The sequence below is a fragment of the Dryobates pubescens genome, chromosome 15 (assembly GCF_014839835.1).
Source record: "Dryobates pubescens isolate bDryPub1 chromosome 15, bDryPub1.pri, whole genome shotgun sequence".
NCBI classification, from domain to species: domain Eukaryota; kingdom Metazoa; phylum Chordata; class Aves; order Piciformes; family Picidae; genus Dryobates; species Dryobates pubescens.
Genome location: NC_071626.1, coordinates 18,531,908 through 18,557,409, shown reverse-complemented (window position 1 = coordinate 18,557,409; position 25,502 = coordinate 18,531,908). Strand labels below are relative to the sequence as shown.

At 44.6% G+C, this 25,502-nt stretch overlaps 1 protein-coding gene across 1 annotated transcript in view; it reads left to right on the top strand.

Annotated features, from left to right (window-relative positions):
* Positions 1-22,883, top strand: part of GYS2 (glycogen synthase 2) — a 39,248-nt gene extending 16,365 nt beyond the window's left edge. The window contains exons 5-16 of the mRNA XM_009899593.2: positions 7,716-7,860; positions 9,043-9,160; positions 10,345-10,465; positions 12,630-12,736; positions 14,747-14,806; positions 15,380-15,458; positions 16,108-16,221; positions 16,810-16,936; positions 18,575-18,670; positions 19,335-19,498; positions 21,038-21,118; positions 22,217-22,883. Of these exons, the coding sequence (XP_009897895.1) occupies positions 7,716-7,860; positions 9,043-9,160; positions 10,345-10,465; positions 12,630-12,736; positions 14,747-14,806; positions 15,380-15,458; positions 16,108-16,221; positions 16,810-16,936; positions 18,575-18,670; positions 19,335-19,498; positions 21,038-21,118; positions 22,217-22,432 (1,428 nt within the window). The 3' untranslated portion in view covers positions 22,433-22,883. The remainder of the gene's footprint in view (positions 1-7,715; positions 7,861-9,042; positions 9,161-10,344; positions 10,466-12,629; positions 12,737-14,746; positions 14,807-15,379; positions 15,459-16,107; positions 16,222-16,809; positions 16,937-18,574; positions 18,671-19,334; positions 19,499-21,037; positions 21,119-22,216) is intronic.
* Positions 22,884-25,502: the final 2,619 nt, after the last annotated feature.

The following is a 25,502-nucleotide window of genomic DNA, read 5'->3' as shown; positions in this document are numbered from 1 at the left end:
TTGTGTCCTCAACAGCATTTAACAAACAGATGGACTATGCCTGAGCTAGGAAACCCAAGGCAGTATATGTTTTAGTTCCTAAAACTTGGGAGAACTGGTGGATGAAAAGCTGGACATGAGCCAGCAATGGGCACTGGCAGCCCAGATGGCCGCTGGCAGCCTGGACTGCATCAAAAGCAGCATGGTCAGCAGATGGAGAAAGGTGATTCTGCCCCTCTGCTCTGGGGAGACCTCACCTGCAGTGCTGTGTCCAGCTCTGGGGCCCCCAACACAGGAATGACATGGACCTGGTGGAGCCAATCCAGAGAAGGGCCACAAAGATGATCAGAGGACTGGAGAAGTTCTCCTATGAAGACAAGCTGAAAGAACTGGGGTTGTTCAGCCTGGGGAAAAAAGTCTTTGGGGAGACTTCATAAAGGCATTTCAATATCTGAAGGAGGCCTACAGGAAGGGTGAGGAAGGACTGTTTAGAAGAGCTTGGAGTGATAGGATGAGGGGCAATGATTGGAAACTGGAGCAGGGTAGGTTTAGATTGGACATGAGGAAGAAATTCTTTACAGTGAGAGTGGTGAAATACTGGAACAGGTTGCCCAGGGATGTGTTTGAGGCCCTGTCCCTGGAGACATTCAGGATGAGACTCAGGGTGACCCTGGGCAGCCTGATCTAGTTGGAGGTGTCCTCAATGCCTTCAGGGAGATTGGACAAGATGACCTCTGAGGGTCCCTTCCAACCCAATGCAATCTGTGAATAAACAGCTGGGTCAGGGACTTCTAATCCTGCCTACTGTCTTGAACTCATCTAAAGTCACCACTTTGTAATTTCAAGAACAAGCAGGGTATGTGATGAGTTTCATTCCCAACAGAGATACTATCTCAGATATTATCTCTGCTCAAGCATGAGGATCTAGGTAGTCCAGCTGGCAAGGCATTTTTTTCCTCCCATGTCCAGTGTAGCTTTTACACTGGTGAAGAGTAAGGCTGTTTGCTGCTAAAACAAACTGAACCAAAATAGCTAATCCAGAAGTCAGGGAACTCTGTAGAAAATTCTGAGCCTGTGGAACCTTTTTGTCTTCAGGAGAACTAAGTTCTCAAATGAAGATAGAGACTGTTAATCATTTGCTTTCCCCACTGTTGAAGGGAACTACCTTATTTGAGGGTTGGTTGGTTTGGTTTTGGTTGGTTGGGTTATTTTTTGGGGGTCTCATTTCACCACTCTAGGGATTTAAATAAATCAATACCTATTGTGTGCCTAGGCAGCCAAGAGGGCCAATGGCATCCTGGCCTGTATCAGGAACAGTGTGGCCAGCAGGAGCAGGGAGGTCATTCTGCCCCTGTACACTGCACTGGTTAGGCCGCACCTCGAGTACTGTGTCCAGTTCTGGGCCCCTCAGTTTAGGAAGGAGGTTGACTTGCTGGAGCGTGTCCAGAGAAGGGCAACAAAGTTGGTTGAGGGGCTTGGAACACAAGCCCTGTGAGGAGAGGATGAGGGAGCTGGGGTTGCTTAGCCTGGAGAGGAGGAGACTCAGGGGTGACCTTATTGCTGTCTACAGCTACCTGAAGGGAGGTTGTAGACAGGCAGAGGTTGGTCTCTTCTCCCAGGCAACCAGCACCAGAACAAGAGGACACAGTCTCAGGCTGTGCCAGGGGAGATGAAGAAAGAAAATATTGGTTTCCCTCTTCCTTGCCTTTTTTCCTTATGTAAGGTTGCCATGCCAATGCACAAGACTTTTATTTAGCCCTACCGGCGTTTTAAATTTGGCTTATACAAGTACAGCTGAATCTAGTTTGCAAAGAGATGGAGAATTCTGTCCCAAGAGGTCTATACAGAAAAGTACTGGGGGAAAAAAAAAAAGAAGTCCCAATGAAAATGAATTCTCAAGAGCTTTAATGCTGACAAGACAGGAGCAGCAGTTCTCATTGCAGAGAGCACAGTCCCCTCACAGCTGTCACTAAGCTCTCTGTTATGCAAAGCTGATCCGCTTTGTTAGCAGAGCAGCTCATGGAAATCTGATTTAAACCAGGAAGTGTGAATTTCGTTCTTTTTTGTCATGGCAGAGGTATACCAGAATGAAAGTTCTGTTTGCACAAGATAACAATCAATGGGAGTTACATTTGGTGCAAGCTGGATTTGAAAACAGAATAATTCTTACAGAATTCAGACAGTGGCAGTGGGGTTGTGCTAGGAGTGAAGATCTTTTCATTCTACCTTTTGGTAGATAAGGAATTTTAACCTCAGGCCTATCTCTGACTGCTCCTGAACCTGCTGCTGAATCACCTTGTGAACTCAAGTGTGCCACTGATTTGAAAGACCAAAAGAGATCGTTTCATTCTCTGCCTAAAATCCTCAGCTGCAAATTCACCCATCAAACCTCTACCTTTTCCCTGAGATATAAACGACTTCCAGAAACATCACCCACTCTTGAAGCAAGGTTCAAGTGGTGAGGGGACTCTGTATTATTTCTGCAGAGGTGTCAAAAAGTTGTTCATTATTCAAAAAACATACTTGAATTCCATTTTGAACTTGTTGTGATTTAATTTTCACTGCCTTCCATCATTCTTTTTTTGCTTCTCGAAAGCATAGAATAGTATCAGCATCAGGCAGTGACAAATCCTTTCTCTTTCAGGGAAGTATTTACATAGCTAGTGTATCTTGCCTCCTATTTTACTCTCAAATCATTCTTCTTGTGCTCTTGCAAGTCCTTTGTAATTTGTCTTTGCCATCATGAAGTCAGAATATCTTCTTTGGGCTTGTTACTTCAGTGAGTGTTCACTGTTTCCAGAGAAACAGAAGGCCTGTATCCTACAACTGCTTGATATCCTCTTTTGCATTCAAAGACTGCCTTAGCTGCCTTAGAACTTCATACTGAGAGGCTCAGTGATTACCCACTGCATCCCCTAGCATACTACCTTTTAAAGACATGAATGAAATGTTACAATTATCACAGGAATCCACAGGAAGGACAGAAATGAGCTGAAGCTTTTCCTCCAAATTGCACTGCAGCAAAGGCAAGCTTTACTCTAAAGCACTCTGCCTGCTGGACACCTTCCTGTTTTGCTTTGAAATTAAGGTGGCCTTATAAGGGAGGCACTTTCCCCTCTTTGCCCTCACGTATATTCCTAATAATCTGCTTGGTCTCTAACAGTCAGTGTAGAAGGGGGGAATCCTCACTGGGAGAAGCAATGGAACTACAGGGAAATGAATATTGAAGTTGTTAGTCTCTAAAAGTCACTGAAGAAGTTTGTTTGCTTCCTCAGTGACTTACAGAGACTAAAAACTTGATCAACCCTTGGACTTAAGGGTCTTGCACTTGGATCTTAAGGGTCTTTTCCAACCTAAATGACTCTATAAATATTTAGTCCTCCTCAGAGGTGTTTTTTCTCTTGATGCAGCTTTCACTTGTGCCTTTACTAGTGCTCCCATCTGCTGAGAACAGCAAACAAACAAGAGGAAGCATGACACATTTCACAGAGGTTTTGCTTTGCTCTTCGTGAGTGTGAGTGCTATAAAGCACAGCTCACAGGTGCCTGAGCTAGGGCAGGCAAGCCTTCAGAGAGCAGAGCTGACTGCTGAGCAGAAACATTGTTTTGGGGGTGAAAAGCAAACTAGCTGCACTGGTGTTCTGATTGATTTTGGCATGTTGGCTCAATACATTGCCATGTCCCACGTTGCTCTAATTCTGGAGCTAATACTGTCACAGCAAGCTCAGCTGTCTTTGTGCTGTACTGTGTGGACTAAATTTGTCTCCTGCACTGTCTCATCAATTAAGTTCCATTTAACCTGTCCTTCAACTTGTCTAAGGCTTATTTTCTGAAGTCACACATCTAGCCTGCTCAGAAGTGCACGGTGAGGTTTCCTACTCTACTCTATAAAGGAGGTCAAAGGTCAAGGTCTTACTCATGGATGGGGTAACCTGCTGAAGAGTCAGAGCAAACGCAATGTGAGAACTCTGTGACCTTGGTTTGTACTTGTTAACAGACATGGAATTCTGTACCCTTGAAAAAGCAACCCAAAAGTAATGCAAGCATATGCAAAATCAGATATTTTCCATTTCCAGAACAGAGAGAATTAGAAGCAGTGAAGAAATAAACATCAATATGTGTTAAACACACAAAATGCTTTCATGCAATCACAGAAGGCAGAGCTAGCAACAAATAAGCCAGAATGCTTTGAACAATCCTTTTATTGACCTTGCTCCCAGTAGTGTTGGAGGGAGTGTTCAGATAAACAGTGAACATGCCCCCTCATTTAGGGTGGAAGGCACCTTAAAGATCATTCAGTTCCAATCCCCTTGCCATGGGCAGGGACACCTCCCACTAGACCAGGATGCTCAAGGCCTCATTCAATGTGGCCTTGAACACCTCCAGGGAAGGGGCATCCACAACCTCCCTGGGCAACCTGTTCCAGTGTCACCACCCTCACTGTCAAGAATTTCTTCCTAACCTCCAGTCTCAATCTGCCCTCCTCAAGCTTCAATCCATTCCCTCTTGTCCTATCACTACAAGACCTTGTAAATAGTCCTTTCCTAGCTTTCTTGTAGCCCTGTTCACATACTGGAAGGCTGCTCTAAGGTCTCCCCAGAGTCTTCTCTTCTCCAGGCTGAACAGCCCCAGCTCGCACAGCCTGTCCCACAGGGGAGCTTCTCCAGCCCTCCAATCATCTTCATGGCCCTTCTCTGGATCTGCTCTATCAGGTCCATGTCCTCCCTGTGTTGAGGGCTCCAGAGCTAGACACAGCACTGCAGATGAGGTCTCACCAGAGCAGAGGGGCAGAATCACCTCTCTCCATCTCTGGCCACACTGCTTTTTATGCAGCCCAGACTGCCATTGGCCTTCTGGGCTGCAAGTGCCCATTGCTGCCTCGTGTCCAGCTTCTCATCCACCAGCACTCCTGGGTCCTTTTCTGCAGGACTGCTCTCAATCTCATCATCCCCCAGCCTGGACTGATATCTAGGATTGCTCTGACCTAGGTGCAGGACCTTGCACTTTGCCTTATTGAACCTAATGTGATTCTGCTCATCACGCCTCTCCAGCCTGTCCAGCTCCCTCTGCATGGCACCCATCCCATCCTTCCGCCTTATCAATCACACCACTCAGCTTGGCATCATCTGCAGACTTGCTGAGGGTGCCTCAGTCTCATTTTTTTATATCATTGATGAAGATACTGAGCATCACTGGCCCAAATACAGACCCTTGAGGGACACCACTTGACACCTGTCACCATCTGAACATCAAGCCCTTTGAATGCAATCATCCAACCAATTCCTTGCCCACTGGGCGGTCCACCCATCATAGCAGAAGGCATTTTCCCACTAGCAGTGTAGCACCTGAGCAATATTAGAGTACTCAGTGAATAAAAGTGCTTAAGTTTCTTAACAAAAGAGTTGTAAGATATCCACATCTACTGATATCCACAAAATAATGAAAGCAAAAAGAAGAAAAACAATACAGAAGTATTTGCTGAAATCTTGTTCCCTGGAATGGTTCACATTTGCTGAAATGTCTTCAAGTATTTTCTATACCACTCTTAAGCAAGTAAATGAAAAAAGAAGAAGAAAAAAAAAGTGGTCAAAAATAGCTTTACTTCTGGCTAAGCCCTGAAGCACTCAAGGCAGCCAGCCATGGCAAAGGTTAGACTGGAAGTTCTAACTATAGGAAGTGCTCTTTGCCCAGCATCTAATACTGGTTAAATCTATTATGGTCAATGAAGTTGCAGAGTCAAGTGCAATCAAAATCAGACTGCACCTAGCATTAGGCAGTGGTAATGACAAAGCTGACTGAGAGTCATTGTTACCCTCTGTGGCACTCATGTGCCTCTGGTGCCCATGCTGTTGACCTTAGGAGATCAACACTTCTGTTGCCTGAAGTGAAACACCAGGCAAGACTAAGACCTGTGCCCACGTGGCCAAGAAGGCCAAGGGCATCCTGGCCTGCATTAGGAATAGTGTGGCCAGCAGGAGCAGGGAAGTCATTGTGCCCCTGTACTCAGCACTGGTTAGGCCACACCTTGAGTCCTGTGTCCAGTTCTGGGCCCCTCAGTTTAGGAAGGACATCGAGACACTTGAATGTGTCCAGAAAAGGGCAATGAGGCTGGGGAGAGGCCTTGAGCACAGCCCTGTGAGGAGAGGCTGAGGGAGCTGGGATTGTTTAGCCTGGAGAAGAGGAGGCTCAGGGGAGACCTTATTGCTGTCTACAACTACCTGAAGGGTGGTTGTAGCCAGGAGGGGGTTGGTCTCTTATCCCAGGCAAGAGGACACAGTCTCAAGCTGTGCCAGGGGAGGTTTAGGCTCAAGGTGAGGAGAAAGTTCTTCACAGAGAGAGTTGTTAGCCATTGGAATGTGCTGCCCAGGGAAGTGGTGGAGTCACCATCCCTGGAGGTGTTCAAGAGGGGATTGGACGTGGCACTTGGTGCCATGGTTTAGTAGTCATGAGGTCTGTGGTGACAGGTTGGACTTGATGATCCTTGAGGTCTCTTCCAACTTTCTTGATTCTATGAAAAAAAATTTTCACTGTGAGGGTGACAGAGCCCTGGAGCAGGCTGCCCAGGGGGGGTTGTGGAGTCTCCCTCTCTGGAGATATTCAAAACCTACCTGGATGCATTCCTGTGTGACCTGGTCCCAGTCATCCTGCTCTGGCAGGGGGGTTGGACTAGATGATCTTTTGAGGTCCCTTCCAGCCCCTAACACTCTGTGATTCTGTGATATCTAGCAGTTTAGCTTACATCTGCCTCTAGAAATTAATGGGGCTCAAATTGAAGTAAAAGGAACAGCAAGTAACAGTGATAGAGTTGGAGGAAGCGCATCTGGAGGAGTATCAGAGAGTATCTCCTATTTACTTTGTTGCCTTGGGATTTGTGACTGAGTTAACTATCCACCACAACTCCAATTTCCCTCTTACCTAGGCATGATTCCCAACATTCTGCTCAGTACCCAGCTTCTACCTCATCCTCATTTCCATCTTTACTTCTCTTCCCTATACTTTCAGTTACCAGCAACTTTCCTGCCCTCCCAAGTTTTCCAGCAAGCCCAGGCAATATGCAGCATGACATATTCACAGAATCACACAATGTCAGAGGTTGAAAGGGACCTCCAAAGATAATCCAGTCCACCCCCCTGCCTCAGCAGCATCACCTAGGGCAGGTCACACAGGAACACATCCAGGTGGGTTTGCAATGTCTCCAGAGGAGGAGACTCCACAACCTCTCTGGGCAGCCTGCTCCAGGGCTCTGGCATCCTCACAAGGAAAAAGTTTCCCCTCCTGTTCACATGGAACCTCCTGTGCTCCAGCTTGCACCCATTGCCTCTTCTCCTATCATTGGACATCAGAGCAGAGCCTGGCTCTGTCCTCCTGACACTGCCCTTTGCAACTTTATAAACATGAATGAGGTCACCCCTCAGACTCCTCTACTCTGTATTGCCAGCCAGCAGGCCAAACACCACAGATCCTTACCTTTCATGGAGTCATTAATTTAGGTCTTCTTCCATTGCAGAGTTGCCATTACTTCATTAACACACAGGAACTCAGACCTCTCTTGCTCCTTCATACTCTTTGAAAGTGATAGAATGTTTCAAAACCCAAGAAAGACCAAAAAGCCCACCATAATCACCTGCTTCTGATTTCCTGGGGAAATCAAGCTTAACATGAGAGACCTTCTTTGTGGCAATGAGCCCGATGACCATAGCACACAGGTGTCTTTTTTCTTGTTTTGTTATTTAACAGTTTGACATTGACAAGGAAGCAGGAGAGAGACAGATTTACCACCGGTACTGCATGGAACGGGCGTCCGTACACTGTGCCCACGTGTTCACCACAGTCTCACAGATAACAGCTGTAGAAGCAGAGCACATGCTTAAGAGAAATCCTGGTAAGTCTTGAATTGTTTGGGTTGTTTATTATTATTATTATTATTATTATTATTATTATTATTATTATTATTATTATTATTATTATTTTCTTCTGAGTATATTTCCTCAGACCGAATTAAAATGAGAGACAGGTGTGCCAACACAAAGAGCAGTGCTAATGCACATGCAGTGTGCCTGGCTGTACTGTAGAGAAGGATCAGCTTTCCAAAGAAATATAAAGATCCTGATGTGTGTGTGGAATTAACCATGTGCACTGGGATCTCAGGAGATGCTGATCCCTGATGTGTGAGGAGCTAACCATGTGCACTGGGATCTCAGGAGATGCTGGTCCCTGGTGTGTGAGGAGCTAACCATGTGCACTGGGATCTCAGGAGATGCTGGTCCCTGATGTGTGAGGAGTTAACCATGTGCACTGGGATCTCAGGAGATGCTGGTCCCTGATGTGTGAGGAGCTAACCATGTGCACTGGGATCTCAGGAGATGCTGGTCCCTGATGTGTGAGGAGCTAACCATGTGCACTGGAATCTCAGGAGATGCTGGTCCCTGATGTGTGAGGAGCTAACCATGTGCACTGGAATCTCAGGAGATGCTGGTCCCTGATGTGTGAGGAGCTAACCATGTGCACTGGGATCTCAGGAGATGCTGGTCCCTGATGTGTGAGGAGCTAACCATGTGCACTGGGATCTCAGGAGATGCTGGTCCCTGATGTGTGTGAGGAGTTAATCATGTGCACTGGGATCACAGGTGTTGGTTGTTTTTCTCCTGACACAACAGACCTCTTTTGTGCCTTGCAGAGTAGAACACTGATTCCAAGAGCTTTCAGTCTCTATTGATAAGCAGGCAAGTGAGAGCAAGAATAAAGAGATAAAAAGCATATTGTACAAAACCCATATGGCTAAATGGAGACATTTCTTAAGTCTTGACAGGACAAAAGGGCAAAGGGAGGCCTCACTGTTCATCAGATTCTATGCTACAAGTTCAAAATGGTACAAAGCCACTTCAGCAACATGCAGTAGCTTTGTGGGGTGAACCGTTGTGCCAGCCAGTGCTGTTCTCCATCCACGAGTAGTACAAGTCCATAACCTGTTCACCTACCCACAACTGAAAGACACATTGCTTCATTCCCTAAAGACTCCCCTGACTCTGAGGATGTGTACCTCTGCTTTTCTCTGCTTTTCCAGATGTTGTCACCCCGAATGGGTTGAACGTTAAGAAATTCTCCGCAATGCACGAGTTTCAGAACTTGCACTCCATGTACAAGGCCAGGATCCAGGAGTTCGTTCGAGGGCACTTCTATGGGTATGCTTTTGCTTTTCAAACCTTAGCAGTAGCTATCCTACAATACACAAAGCAAGAACCAAAGCAGGAAGACTAGCAAGTACTTCAAAGAAGAGGTGAAATGTTATCTACTTCATTCAGTGACACCAAGACAGGCTGGAGAGTTGGGCAGGGAGAAATTGAATTAAATCCTACAAGTGTAGAGACTGGCATCTGGGAAAGAACAGCCCCATGGGCCAATTTAAGATGGGGACTGACCTGTTGGAGACCAGCTCTGGGAATCCCCACCTGGTGGACAGAAGGATGCCCATGAGCCAGCAATGTGCCCTGCTGGCCAAGAAGGCGAAGGGCATTCTGGGGTGGATTAGAAGGGGTATGATTAGTATATTGAGAGAGGTTCTCCTTCCCCTCTGCTCTGCCCTGGTGAGGTCACATCTGGAATATTGTGTCCAGTTCTGGGGCCCTCAGTTCAAGAAGGACCTCAGGAAACTGCTTGAGAGAGTCCAGCTAGAGCCACAAAGATGGTGAACATCTCCCTGCTGAGGAAAGGCTGGGGAAGCTGGGGCTCTTTAGCTTGGAGCAGAGGAGCCTGAGGGGTGACCTTATTCATGTTGATCAAGATGTGAAGGGCAGTGTTGGGAGGACAGAGTCGAGTCCAATGCTAGGACAAGGGGCAATGGGTGCAAGCTGGAGTAGAGGAGGTTCCATGTGAACAGGAGGAGAAACTTTTTCCCTGTGAGGGTGCCAGAGCCCTGGAGCAGGCTGCCCAGAGAGGTTGTGGAGTCTCCTTCTCTGGAGACATTCCAAACCCATGTGGATACATTCCTGTGTGACCTGCCCTAGGTGATGCTGCTGTGGCAGGGGGGTGGACTGGATGATCTCTGGAGTTCCCTTCCAACCCCTAACATTGTGTGATTCTGTGATAATTACTGAAGTATATGTCAGGGATTTCTCATTCAGAAGCCAAAGGAATTTTAGGCACCAGTTTTAATTTTGCTTCAGAGAGTGTGGGATCAAGCAGGTCTTGATTTGTTTCATTGTTTACCCAGGATGAAGACAGTCATGTTAATCTAAAGAACAGCAGAAAGGCCCAGTTTCATTACACTCTTGGGATCAAAAAGCCCTCCAGAATAGAAAGCTGTTACCTGTTTTGCTTTGTTATCTCTTGTGAAACACTTTGTACTTGTCTGTTTGCTTGCTTTCAGACACCTTGACTTCAGTCTTGAGAAGACCTTATTTTTCTTCATTGCTGGCAGATATGAGTTCTCCAACAAAGGAGCTGACATGTTTCTAGAAGCCTTATCAAGGTTAAACTTTTTGCTGAGGGTAAGGAAGCTTCTGCAAATGTAGATGATAACAGAGCTCAAACTTACTACACTATGGAAGTCACTTGCAGGAATTTCCAGCCATACCCTGGTTTGTAGGAAAATAATTATGGGACATTCAGAGTCTTCATAAAGCTCTCTCTAAACCATCAGAGCATATAACAATTTCAGGCTGCTTAGAAGTTAACCTGTGGTTAGCTCTCTTGTTTTTAGAGAGAAAAAAACCCTGAAAATACAACCCAGGACTTTACACTCAAAAAGGCAAATAAAAATAATCCTTGAATGACATAACTCAAAAACATCTTTTAAAGCATATGCCTGGAGAAGAGGAGGCTCAGGGGAGACCTTGTTGCTCTCTACAACTACCTGAAGGGTGGTTGTAGCCAGGAGGGGTTTGGTCTCTTCTCCCAGGCAACCAGCACCAGAACAAGAGGACACAGTCTCAAGCTGTGCCAGGGCAAGTTTAGGCTCGAGGTGAGGATAAAGTTCTTCACAGAGAGAGTTGTTGACCATTGGAATGTGCTGACCAGGGAGGTGGGGGAGTCACCATCCCTGGAGGTGTTCAAGAGGGGCTAGGACGTGGCACTTGGTGCCATGGTTTAGTAGTCATGAGGTCTTGGGAGGTTGGACTTGATGATCTTTGAGGTCTGTTCCAACCTTATTGATTCTACTTAATTCATCGAAACCTGATCATGATCTTTTAAATCTTTGAGTGCTATTATCACATTAGAAAAGAATTTTGCATTGAGATTCACAGTGTGGCAGTGGCCTGATGAATGAGCATTGGGAAGCCACTCAGTGCTCCATTGCTTCTGCTTTCTCAGGTACTGCAATGTTTCTAAATGCCTTTATGGAGTACCTTAATGAAGACAAGACCTAGGCCTTGTCATGACCAAAGAGCAGAGTGAGGTCATTTAAAACATCTCCATATATGTTCCAAACACTTACACATTTAAAATAAGAAAATTAATAGTAATCAGTTTTTCAGTTCACTCTTTTGTACTACATAACTTAAATGATAGAAATAAAACTCTTGATACTGTATTGTCAGTGGAGCTGAAAAAAAAATACTGATTTTCCAAGCCCTAAGTACACTTCTTCTGCCTCCACCTTTTATTAACACACCATTAGAGCCTAAGAACTTTCTGGAAATACTTTATCCATTCACTCATACAACAAAGGTCACCTCACATAACTTAATAATTTCTTCTATAATCCCTAACACTCTGTGATTCTGTCACATCTGTACCTCCGGGATCTTTACATGGTCTCAAACCTGATCTTCATTTATAGTGGGTGGATCATAGCATGATGGACTTTGAAACTGCCTTGAAGAGAGGGAAGGAAGAACATTAAGATGATAGATGCCTCCTATAGGTTTATGTCTGAGACTCATGCTGAGACAGCATGCTGAGAGCATGTTTGTATGTCTAAACTTCAGAATGGAGGTAGTTCTAAACTATTTACAGCTCTGAACACTTCACCCTTGGCTTTCCTTTAAATAGTTGCTAACACGATGCAATCTCATTCTGCTCCATGCCAGGAATGCCTCAGGGACCTTATATCCTGCACATTGTTAGTGGACAGCAGAAACCAGCAGGTGAAACCAGCAGATTTACAGTAATGCTTTTTGCACAGGATTCACAGAATGTTAGGGGTTGGAGGGGACCTCCAAAGATCATCCTGTCCAAACCCTCTGCCAAAGCAGGGTCATTTAGAGTAGGTCATGCAGGAACACATCCAGGTGGGTTTGGGATGTCACCAGAGAAGGAGACTCCACAACCTTTCTGGGCAGCCTGCTCCAGGGCTCTGGCACCCTCACAAGGAAAAACTTTGTCCTTCTGGTCACATGGGACTTCTGCTGCTCCAGCTTGCCCCCATTGACCCTTGTCCTGTCACTGGACATCACTGAGCAGAGCCTGGCTCCATCCTCCTGGCACTGCCCTTCACATCTTGATAAACATGAATGAGGTCACCCCTCAGGCTCCTGTGACTTGACAAAAACTTTATAGGTGTAAGATCAAAGCCTTCCTGGAGAACAAACCCAACTGCATTGTCTTTTCCTGTGCCTAATTCCTAGCGTTGAAGCTGGCCATGATACCTTGCTGTGAGATGTTGTTTTGTTCCTCCCCATCTTGTATCCTCTCTATCTTGTATTCATGTAGGTTCATAAGGCTGATGTTACAGTTGTTGTGTTCTTCATCATGCCAGCAAAGACAAACAATTTCAATGTGGAAACCCTGAAAGGGCAAGCAGTCCGGAAGCAGCTCTGGTAATTGATGTTCTGCTGAGGCTCTGGTACAGTGAGTTGTGGAGACGTGCAAAGGTTTCTAATGAAGAATGGTGCCCTTTCTTTTTTGCTCTGCTAAAACTGAGGATTTGGGGTAACTGGGATGTATTTGTGAGGATGAAAGAGATGGGGGTGATAAATAAGGGCAAATATTTATCTTTTTGTTTGGTTGCTTTTGGTCCTAGGTTGTTTTTTGTAAACTTGCCTTGCCATTCTTTGTAACAAGTTAGCAAAAGGTTCCTGTTTTGCAGCCACAAAGTGAAAGGCTCTAGAAAATATAGTATTGGTTCTGGTCATCTGACTGTTTATGATACTCCACTTGGATATGACATTGAGTTCCCACAAAATAAGGACTGCCTGCTAATTTGAGAGATTCATAGAATGGTTTAAGTTGGAAGGGACCTTAAAGTTCATGCTATACCTCTTCAGCAAGATGAGTGAAAGGAATCCTCTGATCTGGACAGGCTGTCACCCCCTGTAGATTTGTGGAGGGTGTGTGCAACTATCTCAAACTGTAGGTGGCTAAACCGGAGTAACACAAGCAGTGGTTTTAATGAGAGCTCTGTAGGAAAGAACTGTAGGAAAATAATATGAGTGCAGTGAGAAACAGCCATGCTTGCAACAGGTACTTTTGGCCACTGCTTTGTCTTTGCTATAAAGTGTGTAATCTAATACAGCAGGTACATATTAAATGATTTTTATATGGCTATTAGGAAAGCTTAAACTAAACTAAACATGCAAAGGCTTGTCCTTGTTGTGTCTCTACTATATGGCACTCAGTAATGCAGGCACAACAGTAAGGGAAGGAAAACCTGAGATGTGGAATTATGCAAAAAATGCTGCTTCCAGCTGCTTTTTCCACTGTGCTCTGTGAAAAGCAAGAGACCCTCTACATCAGCACATGCAGCATTATCATAGAATAGTTTGGGTTGGAAGGGACCTCTAAAGGTCATCTAGACCAAACCCACTGCAGCCAGCAATGGCATCTTCCACTACATCAGCTTGCTCAGAGCCTTGTTCAGCCTGGCCTTGAATATCTCCAGGAAAGGAGACTCAACCACCTCCCTGGGCAACCTGTTGCAGTGTTCCACCACCCTCATGGTGAAGAACTTGTTACTAACATCCAATCTAAATCAGATCTTCTCTCATTTCAAACCCTCATCTCTTGTCTTAGTCCAAAGTATCATTCTTAGAAACCATAAAGCCAGGAAAAGTTCCATGAAGAGGATGCTTCATTCAGATTGACTCAAGTGCATTTGCTGATTTGCCAACAGCACTTGCACCTGTACTTTTTCAAGTTATTTCAGCTAGGGGATATGGACACTAGGAATGAGAGAAAGAGAAATGAGTCTTTGCATCTAGAACAGCTGTTTACTGCAGCTCCTGATTAGTTTAAACACAGCATCTGTCTGCCACAGGCTTTATTATTAGCTTAGAACACAGCCTGAGTTTTCCAGGAAGTGTTCTGGTTGGCAAACTAATTTATTGCAAGCTACCTTATAGCCTAACAGTTGTTTTCAAAGATCTTTGAGTCAGGAAATAGAGCAAAAATTGAAGGGAGATGCTTGCTTTAAAATCCCTAGGCTTTTAATTCTTATATCATCTTTATACTAGGTTAAATTAAACTAGTCCAGACCTCTCAGTCTGGACTAGTGTCCAATGTTAATGATCGTGTTTCTCTACGTACAGTCATATACATGCTCTCCTTTCCACAGCTGAAAGTATGGTCTGCTAATCAAAGCAAAATATTAGAGGTAATCACTAGTGAGGTCTGCCTCTGATCTCTGGATGCAGGTCAGATTCTTAGATGTGTTGAAATGCATCAGTATGGCTTCTGAGTGGGTAAAGCTTTTCGTTGAGAATCAGACCCCTATCTCCTGTGCATCAGCATGCACGAAACCACCATTTCATTTCTAGCAGCAGAAACCTCTCTTATTCAGTGCTTGTCCTGGATTCTCCTGTTTTCTAACATCTATTCATTTGTTTCCCTAGGGACACTGCCCAATCTGTGAAAGAAAAGTTTGGAAAGAAACTCTACAATGCCCTGCTAAAGTGAGTGTATAGAGGACTTTGCTCTGCCTTGCAGAGCCACGTATTCAGCTGGCTTACCTGGCATCCATAGGGAGGGACATCCGTAAGAGAAAGACATGGGACCCTCTTGTTACTTACTCAATAGGAAAATCACAGAGAGAAAAATTAAAGCGACTAGCACACCGTTGTGGAAAGGGTCTTAAGAGACTTGGGGGATGTCCAAGTGACGCAAAGGTTTACTCACTGTCAGAAATAAGATCCCTCAGCTTAAAAAAGCACCAGAGACACACTAATATGTATTTGAGACTTAGTCATATCCTTTCAAAAGAGAGCTGGAAGTGTATTACCTAAAGCAATTTGAGCAAAACCAAGGTGTGTCTCAAAAACAGAGAAAAAGAAGGGAATTCCTTAGCTTTTTTGGAAGCTAAATGGAAGGTCAGCAAGTGAGTGAGAGAATAACATGTAGGGGATCCAGAAGGCTCATGAAAACAAAGGACAGATTCATGCCAGACCAGACCTTGTTTGCCTTTTATTCCCTTTCTTTGTACAACTCTTAAGTGATTTAGTAAAATGGGCTCTGTGTTGCCTCTGCAGAGGAGAAATTCCAGACTTGACCAAGATTCTTGACCGAGATGATATAACCATCATGAAAAGAGCCATCTTTTCAACACAGGTCAGACAATGTATTATTTACACCAATGTTTACTACAAATGAGAACTGTGACTATGTAGAAGGGTTGTATAGTAAATGTAGTCATATGAATGCCTTGGAAAAGAAGGTTGTGGCAAATACACTTCTCATCAGTAACAGTTAAAGACCAGCTGTGATTGTGCTTATTAAGATTATGATCCAAACTAATTCTTTTGGGGAATCCATGCAGAATTCCTCTAGTCCCATGCAGGACACCAATATTCCTAGTTGGTTTGCACTGAGGGTGAAGTTTGCCTTATTCCTGAAGCCTGGGGTTTTCCATTTTTATTAAATCTGTAAAACCAGGCTCTTAAGGACAACTAAGTATCAACTAAAGCCCTTTAATATGCAGTGGAAGGCCTTTCTAAAAGTTAGCAGAGAGATATTGTTTTTATGTAAATGAAACAAGTCCTGTGATAGATTTTTACAGTCTCATTTGTGGCCTTTGTTATGTAGGAGACAATATTGTATGAGTGCAACTTTCCTTTCTAACCTTAAAATGAGAGGGTAAAGACCTATTAACATGGATGACAAAAATCTCCCACGGTCTTCCACTAACCTTAGAAAATGCTAACAGGACTCTTTCCCAGCAGTTTTGGCCTGGCTTATGGATTGGCTTTTCTCTCCTTAGAGACACTGTCTGCCTCCAGTGACCACCCACAACATGATTGATGATGGCAATGATCCAATCCTCAATACCATCCGACGTATCGGCCTTTTCAACAACCGGACGGACAGAGTGAAGGTACCTCCTGCCCTCTGCGCTGTACCATGGAACATGGAATTCCTTTGAACAGGCTCCTTCTGGGCCAGCAGCATGGGGAGTGCAGTTGAATTCTTGATAGGCAGCATTACATTAACAGAGAACTTCTTCCCTTTCTCCCATTCCAGGGATGACAACCAGTCACTTCACAGATATTCTCAATTCATCCATTCATAGACTGGTTTAGGTTGGAAAGAGTCTCAAAGATCATCCGGTTCTAACCCTCCTGCCATGGGTAGGGACACCTTCCACTAGACCAGGCTGCTCCATTTAGCACTGTTAAATGTCACAGCCTTAGGTGTGTTTCTCAATGCACATGGTCTTCCTTAATCAACAAGGATGAAGCTGAAGACCTATTCATACATGGGGTTCATTACCAGTACTGTTTCCAGGACAAGACCACACACAACATTTTAGTGTGGGAAGTGAATTAAACAGATGGGCAAAGGAGGCATTGTCCAGATACTTAGGAAAAGACCAGAATGAAGAGATTGCTTAAGCTTATTGATAATTAAGATGCATTGATGATAGTTTTTTTTTCACCTCTAATCTAAGTTTTGAAATCCCCAGGTGATACTACATCCAGAGTTCCTTTCTTCAACAAGCCCACTGCTGCCCTTGGATTACGAGGAGTTTGTCAGAGGCTGCCACCTTGGAGTATTTCCATCATACTATGAACCCTGGGGTTACACTCCAGGTAGGCCATCTGTACACTCAACTTGTATCAAAAGATGAGTACCCATCCTCTTTACCCATCCTGATGCAGAAGAGCTTTATAGCCACTTTCTTCTGGAGTGATGACAAAGCTCTTCTGGCTCCGTTTCCTCTGCAGTGCAAAGGTCCTACCTGTGGCAAAATCTGGGGGCCAGGTGACAGTCAGGGATGATTTTGAAGTGAAAGTAAGCCTGGACAGATAAATTAAGGCTGGTCTGTAGCAGTTTTGAGGAAAGCTGTGATTTACACTAGCTAAAAGGGCAATTTCTCTTTTGTTTACTAATGCTTTTGTTGAGATCCATTTAATTCTCCCAGAAAGAAAAAGTGATTTCTCTTTTTTTTAAGGTGAATTTGTAGCTTTATTTCACAGACACCAGTTTTATTGTCATATCAATGAAGGCCATGTAGGTGGCTTTCAGCATTTCAGGGATTATTTATTTTTTCTGCATGCTGTCTTAGGTTAGGCTGAAGTTCATTGGCAAAACCCCTTTAAACCTGAGTAAAGAGTTATTCTTACAGAGATGCCAGAAATCACCACAAAAGGTGCATCCATTTTCTACTTTTCTAAAACTAGCTCCACTTTTCCTTTGAATGCAGTTATGAGTTGAGGAGGAGGTTTGTTGGTTGGCTTTTTTCTTGCTATAGGGACCACTTTACAAACCAGGAATATCAACATGCAAACTTTAACGTGCTCCTGCACCTAAGAGATCCAGTTTGGTGCATAGCTGTGAGTAACAAATATATCTGTACACTGGGCTTCAATCTAAAATCCAAACATATTGGGGTTCACAGATTGCATCAGGTTGGAAGGGACCCTCAAAGGTCATCTTGTCCAACCCCCCTGCAGTCAGCAGTGACACCTCCAATTAGAGCAGGCTGTCCTGGGCCACATCGAGTCTGATCTTGAATGTCTCCAGGGACAGGGCCTCAACCATATCCTCGGGCAGCCTGTTCCAGTATTTCACCACTCTCACTGTAAGAACTTCTTCCTGATGTCCAACCTAAATCTACCCTGCTTCAAGCCATTGCCCTTCATCCTATCACTCTAAGCCCTTCTAAACAGTCCTTCCACATCCTTCCTGTAGGTCCCCTTCAGATATTGAAATGCAGCTCTAAGGTCTCCTTGGAGCCTTCTCTTCTCCAGGCTGAACACCCCACATTCTTTCAGCCTGTCTGCATAGCAGAAGTGCTTCAGCCCTCTGATCATCTTGGTGACACTTCTCTGGACCCACTCCAGCAGGTCCATGTCTCTCTTATGTTGGGGGCCGCAGAGCTGGACACAGCACTCCAGGTGTGATCTGACCAGAGCAGAGTGGAGGGGGTTCTCTGTTCCAACACTGGACTCCCAGAAACATTACATTTGAGATGCTGTGGGGAAAAGTTATGTTCACAAAAACAGTGTGAAGTTTTCTTTGTAAGATTTTCTTTTTCTGTTGTCTTTTTACTTTTTCTCCAAGTCCCCAACAAAGCATAATAGTTTTCACTTGACATTTTCAGAGCAGCTCTAATGTAATGGGATCTTCTGTCTGCCTGTTTCTTTTTCCTTTTTTTTTTTTCTCTCAAGGTGAAACCATCTCAAGCATATTGCCCTGAAATGCTTTTTGTCTCTTTCTTCTGGCAGCTGAATGTACTGTGATGGGCATTCCCAGCGTGACCACAAACCTTTCTGGATTCGGCTGTTTCATGCAGGAACACGTTGCTGACCCAGCAGCTTATGGTAACATTTTTAACACCATGCCAAGACAGCAGCTCTGTGTTAGGAAAGCAAAACCTGCAGCAATGATGCTGTTAGTCCTCAACTGCATGCTCTCACTGGTGCAGTGGAGTTCACTGGGGGTTATGTTCAGAGCTCTGAATATCTTGTTCAGTTCAACAAGCCATTCAAGCTTTTATATTTATCCAAACACTTTCCAGGTTGTCTCTTTTTTGTCTCCTTTAATCTTCCATCTGCTTTAACCTTCCAAACTCACTGTTCCTTATATTGTTTTACAGTCCCTCACCACTTCCCTGGAATGCCTCTGGTTACATTCCAACACTTAAAGCTGTTCAAAAGAAGCATGGAAAATTTGCTTCTTTTTGAAGAGTCTGAGAAGGAGGCACTGGGACATCAAAGCCACTCATCATACAAAGAGTAAATTATCATAGAATCATAGAATGGTTTAGGTTGGAAGGGACCTGCAAAGGTCATCTAGTCCAACCCCCCTGCAATCAGCAGGAATAGCCTCCACTAGATCAGGATGCCTTTGACCTTCTGGGCTGCAAGTGCACACTGTGGGCTCATGTCCAGCTTCTCATCCACCAGAACTCCCAGGTCTGATTGTTCTGATCCATCCCCAACTCACCTTCACCCCAACTCATCTTCAACTTTTTGTGTCTTTCAGGCATCTACATAGTTGACAGGAGGTTCATGTCACCTGATGAATCATGCAACCAGCTGACTCAGTTCCTGTATGGGTTTTGTCAGCAGTCTCGCCGCCAGAGGATCATCCAAAGGAACCGAACTGAGAGGCTGTCAGACCTGTTGGACTGGAGATACCTAGGCAGGGTGTGTGAAACTGTAATAGAAGTATTAAAAATTCCAGGCACAGAGGTCTAAGTAGCACTCTTCAGCACCATGCTACAATGCAGGTTCTGAAAAGCATCTCTCAAAGCTGCTAAAGGCAAAGCCTCCCTTTACATCTCAGTGTAATGGTTCCCTTCTCTAGTGATTTAACTGACTAGGTTACAGCAGAAGCCAGTCACACTGAGGTCTTTGTACTCCTGGTGCTAAAGACCAGACAAAAAACTCATGTCTCTAACACACATCCTACCTGTTCTTCCTAAAATGCTCCTGAGCTTGATGGCTCCTCAACACTCCTAAACTACCTCTGTGCCTTAATGACCTAACAGTAGGTTTAACTCACCACAGAAAACACTGAAGTACTACCTACTAGGAACAGCAGCAAAGCTGTGTTTCAGGTCCATGGGAGCAAAGAGGTCAGCTTTGTAACTGTTTTGGAACTTGTCCTGCTCTGCTATCTGCGAGAACCTTTCTGTTTGTGTTTCCCGAAACACCGTAAGACCCTGACACAACAAACCATTTTATCCATGCATGTGATGGAGATGCATGAATACAGAATCATAGAATGGTTTGAGTTGGAATGAACCTCTAAAGGTCATCTAGCCCAAGCTCTGTGCAGCCAGCAGGGACATGCTCCACTAGATCGGCTTGTTCAGAGCCTTGTCCAGCCTGACCTTCAATATCTCCAGGGATGGGACCTCAACTGCCTCCCCGGGCAACCTGTCATTTCAAACCACTGCCCCTCATCCTGTCACTGCAGGCCTTTGCAAACAGTCTCTCTGCAGCCTGCTTGTAGCCCCCTTCAGCTACTGGAAGACTGCTATTAGGTCTCCCCAGAGCCTTCTCTTCTCCAGGCTGAACAACCCCAGCTCCCTCAGCCTGTCCTCATAGAGGTGCTTCAACCTCCTCATCATTTTCATGGCTCTCCTCTGGACCCTCCCCATCAGGTCCATGTCTTCCTGTGCTGAGGGCTCCAGAGCTGGATACAGTACTGCAGGTGAGGTCTCACAAGAGCAAAGTGGGGATCCATAAATATTTTTGCCAAATTCTTGAATTCCAGGCCTCACTAAACTGATTAATGCTACTTCTCTGTAACACTTACAATTGCTTCCTAAGCAGGGGTTAGGCCAAATGTTCCCTGTTTACACATGCACACAATAATGACATGTATTTTCCTGGTTAAAAAGAGACAGTTCTGTTTTGAGGGATAAAGAATAGCTATCACTGCCTGTGACAAGTGCTGGTTGCCATCTTTATACATCTTAGCCTTACAGAAACCTTCTTCATCTTCTGCTCCAGACTCTACTTCAGTGTGGATCTAACATGAACAGCTCACTGCTTCCCAGCAACATGTTCATCACATATCAGCAGTGATATCAGTTGGATTCTGCTTAGCTGAAAACATGTTTAGCCTGTGTTCAGCATCATCTTTTAAAAGATATTCATTTTATATTCCCTTTTTTTCCCCCAGCTTCATCTGCCAAGAGATTCTTCACTTGTAAAGGCTTCTCTTTTATTTTGCAGTATTACATGCATGCCAGACACTTGGCCCTCAGCAGGACATTTCCAGATAAATTTGAGATGGAACCAAGTGCTCCACCAAAGGTAAAGTCTGCTTCTGGGGAGGAGTTCATCTGCATTTCAGCTGTTTACAAGGAGAGAGAGAAAGAGTGTGTGTGTATGTGTGTCTGTATCTGTGGCAGAAACAATGGAAAGAATATTAGTAGGTTTTAAGTAAAAGGAAATAGGAGCTCAGGTGAAAGCTCAACAAGTTATAGACCATAGCTCCAGCTGAAAAGGTATCAGATGCAAACATTAAGGGTACCAGGTGCAATACAGGAACAGTTCTTCAGGTGATTTCGGGTGACCTGGATAGAACTAGGCCACTTCAGACCAGCTAAGGAACAGGCCCTTGGAATTCCTATTAGAAAAGTGGCAGCTTCTGATTCTTTTTCTGATTAAATGCCATAGAGATGTTCTGCACAAATCAAACAGAAGGACAGCTGGGAAAGGATATCCTAGGGAAAGTGAGGCAAAGTATTGCCTTCATCTAAATGTGGTATGTGAGAAGGGAACTGTAGCTGGAATTGCAAGGGGTCAGTTTAAAGGCATACCTTCAAAATAGTTCTTATACAGTGACTATTAGAATAAACTTGAGAAGGGAGGCTGCTCAGATCCAATGTATGAGTGATGATATTCGAAACCAAGCCTCCAGACACCTCCAGAGAGCAACTCAACCTTTTTTAACTAAGAAGGAGAAAGAAGGCTCCGATCAAAACCCCTAGCTTGGTTCTGGTTTTGCAGATGTTGACATTCTAACTAGAAAACTCTTTTAAAACTTTGGACTGAATTCTCAATTTCAATAAGCATATTCTGACTACAGAGGAGAGGAGAATTTTGTGTCATGTTGTTGATGGTTTTAAGGCTCAGTACAGATGTTCACATTTGGCTAAAAGCGGTGCTGGAAGGGCAGCATATTGCTTAAGGCACAGGCTTAAGATTCCTGCCATACAAGCATATACTTACTGTCAGAGAAGGATTGATGGGATCTGCATTCAAGTTTAGTTTTAGAGTGCAGCACAGGTGTATTTTACACCCCACCACTGGTTTCTTTTGAAGTGCTGATAGCCATAAACTACTGGATACAACCAGCTGAACAACACTCTGATAACCTCAAATACAACTTGCTTCTCTCTCTGCCAGACGGAAGGTTTCAGGTACCCCAGGCCTTCGTCAGTACCACCATCGCCTTCTGCCTCTCAGCCTTCCACCCCTCACCATAGTGACGATGAAGATGAGGATGAAAGATATGATGAGGATGAGGAAGCTGAAAGGGACAGGCAAAATATCAAGTCTCCCTTTTCCCTTGGGGTATTGCCGGAAGGAAAAAAGAAGCAGCATGGAGAATATAGGAACTGAATGAATTGCTCTTGCCCTGGCAAGGTCTCTCTGTCCATTCAGCAGTTTCTCCTGTAGACTTGGCAAGCTTTGTGTTAAGGTCAGTGTGATATAATTAGGGAAACCTTAAATGTCACTTGAGCTACACTGTTTGAAAACCTAGCATTGTTTCACCTTGGCAGTAGTTTTAATCACAATCCTTCTGTGCCCTTTGGAGGTAGAAGAGATTTCTCGAGTTTAATAAACCTAGAGAATGCAACAATCCCTGCAGGAGCTTCCCACACTGCAGATCATACCTTTGTCCACATAATCATCTATATTAATCATAGTCCATGCTGACAGATCCTCTATGGGTGTCCCAAATGAATTCCTGCTTCATTTGTTTCCCCTTTTCCTCTCCTAAACTAACGTGAACTTTAAGCCAGCGATCAAAAACGTTAGACAAAACAAAAAACAAACACCCTTGGCAGGGTCAAAAGAGATACACTGAAAAGAAAATGGTCTTTCCTCTTCCTTATGCAGTTTATTGTAAGCTTACACACTTTCCAACACTATTTTTTTTCTACAACACACAGAAGTGTCTTGATCCAGTGGCAAAAAAACATTTCCTGTAGATGTTCTGCAGTGGGCATTTGAATTTTGGAGACAAATGAAGTCATCTTTCTGAAGTCATTTAGACCCACAATAAACAGCAGGCCATTTATTTTCTGATTTCTCTGGTATGTCTCTTTTATTGGTTTCCTCTTGTCTTAGCATCCAATTTTGTCAACAAATGGCTTTGGGAGGAAATTAAAGTGACTTGGCTAAAGAGAATGGCAAAATATCCTTCAGTAATGCCATTCCCTGCCAAAGAGCAATGTCACAACATTCAAGGATGACTAACTCTAGCCCTTCCAATTCTTCTAGAAGAGAACTAACCATGCTATGAGGAGGCCTACAAGAAGGCTGGAGAGGTACTGTCTACAAATGCCTGTACTGAACAAGGGGCAGTGATTTGAAATTAGAGAAGGGGAGATTCAGATTGGATGTTAGGAATGAGTTCTGCACCATGGGAGTGCTGGAACACTGCAATAGGTTGCCCAGGGTGGTGGTTGAGGTTGTTCCCCTGGAGACATTCAAGATGAGACTCACTGTGGCCCTGGGCAGCCTGATGTATTTGGAGGTGTCCCTACTGACTGCAAGGGGGTTGGAGAAGGTGACCTTGAGGGTCCCTTCCAACCCAATGCAATCTGTGAAATCCATCCTGAATCCCTCTGTCACACAACATATGCTGCTATTGAAAGACATATTAGTCCTTAAAAATGAGCAAATAAGGACATTCTGATTTCTCCTGTTGTGCTCCACCATGAAATGACATAGATTATAAACAACACTGAAAATGCCTATAGCTCCATGACTGAAATTAATTCCTCTGTTCCTTCAACTGTGTTTCTTTGTGTCCAGGAGGAGCAACACTGCAGTGTCAGTGAAATTAATTAATTAGCAATGTCATGAGAAAGATCAGAGGAAAGCAGCATTAAGAGATGAAGAGCATGACTAAGGTTAAAGGTTAAAATAATAAAACATCATTGCTGGGACACAAGAATCATGTGGCTGCAGAGGGCCTTCCAGTAAGACCACAAAACTGCATCAGTAATGTTAAAAATATCCTTATCAGCATGGAATGATCATTAATTTATCTGTAATTCCAGTTCTGCAATTCAAAAACCAGGCCAACAACAAAGCACAACAGCAATGCAATTAACATTCTGTGTGCCTGTTGTCATGCAGGACACAGGATTTGTAGCTAGCACACCACCACTAGCTCCAACAGCACTGTGCCTCCTGACAGCAGCAGTTACTCTAGACTATAGTCATTCATGAGGCCCTGATCCTATCCCCATGCAATCTTTACATGGCAGGTCTTGCTCAGCAGGGCTGTACAGAGTTTAAAATCATAGAATGGGTTGGAAGGGACCTGCAAAGGTCTTTTAGTCCAATACCTCTACATCCAGCTGCGACATCCTCTACTAGATGAGCTTGCTCAGAGCCTCGGTGAGCTTGACCTTGAAAATCTGCAGGGATGGGTCCTCAGCTACCTGTTGCAGTGTTCCAGCACCCTCCTGGTGCAGAACTTGTTCCCAACATCCAATCGAAATCTCTCTCATTTCAAACCATTGCCCCTTGTCCTATCACTGCAGGCCTTTGCAGACAGTCGCTCTGCAGCCTTCTGGAGCCCCTTCAGGTACTGGAAGGCTGCTATTAGGTCTCCCCAGAGCCTTCTCTTCTCCAGGCTGAACAACCCCAGCTCCCTCAGCCTGTCCTCATAGCAGAAGTGCTCCAGCCCCCTGATCAGCATCATGGCCCTCTCCTGGACCCCCTCCATCAGGTCCATGTCCTTCCTGTGCTGAGGGCTCCAGAGCTGGACACAGCACTGCAAGTGAGGTCTCACCAGAGCAGAGAGGCAGAATCACCTCTCTCCATCTCTGGCCAGGCTGTTTTTGATGCAGCCCAAGCTGCAATTTGCCTTCTGGGCTGCAGGTGCCTATTGCTGCTTCATATCCAAATTCTCAGCCACCAGCACTCCCAAGCCCTTTGCCACAGAGCTGCTTTCTATCACCTCATCCCCCAGCCCAGGTTGATAAGAGAATTATTCTGACCAGGTGCAGGACTCTGCACTTGCTCTTGTTGTACCTCGTGAGATTCACCTGGGCCCACCCTCCAGCTTGTCCAGGTAAGTGGGTAACTGATGCAGCAATGAGCTGTGACTTAGTGGTGCTGCCTGTTCCCTGCAGTAACAGATAAAAAAACAACCTGCAAAAAATAATCACTGGCTTTGCAGTCAAAGATAGCTGGGTTGGTTTCATATCTGACTGACTTTATTGATCATCAGCAACTGACACAGACAGCAATGAAGTGGTGAAGGAATTTACCTTCACCAGAAATCAAAAGGCTTCAATATACAGCTGAGGGGAAGGTGGTAAAAAGTGACCACTGAAAAACTGGGTTTAATGAAGAAGTTGTTTTAAAAGCCAGTTTTAATCATCTTTTCAGGTAAGATGGTACAGTGTCTTTTAAGTTGGGGGTAGGACACAGAAAATGGTCTAAACAA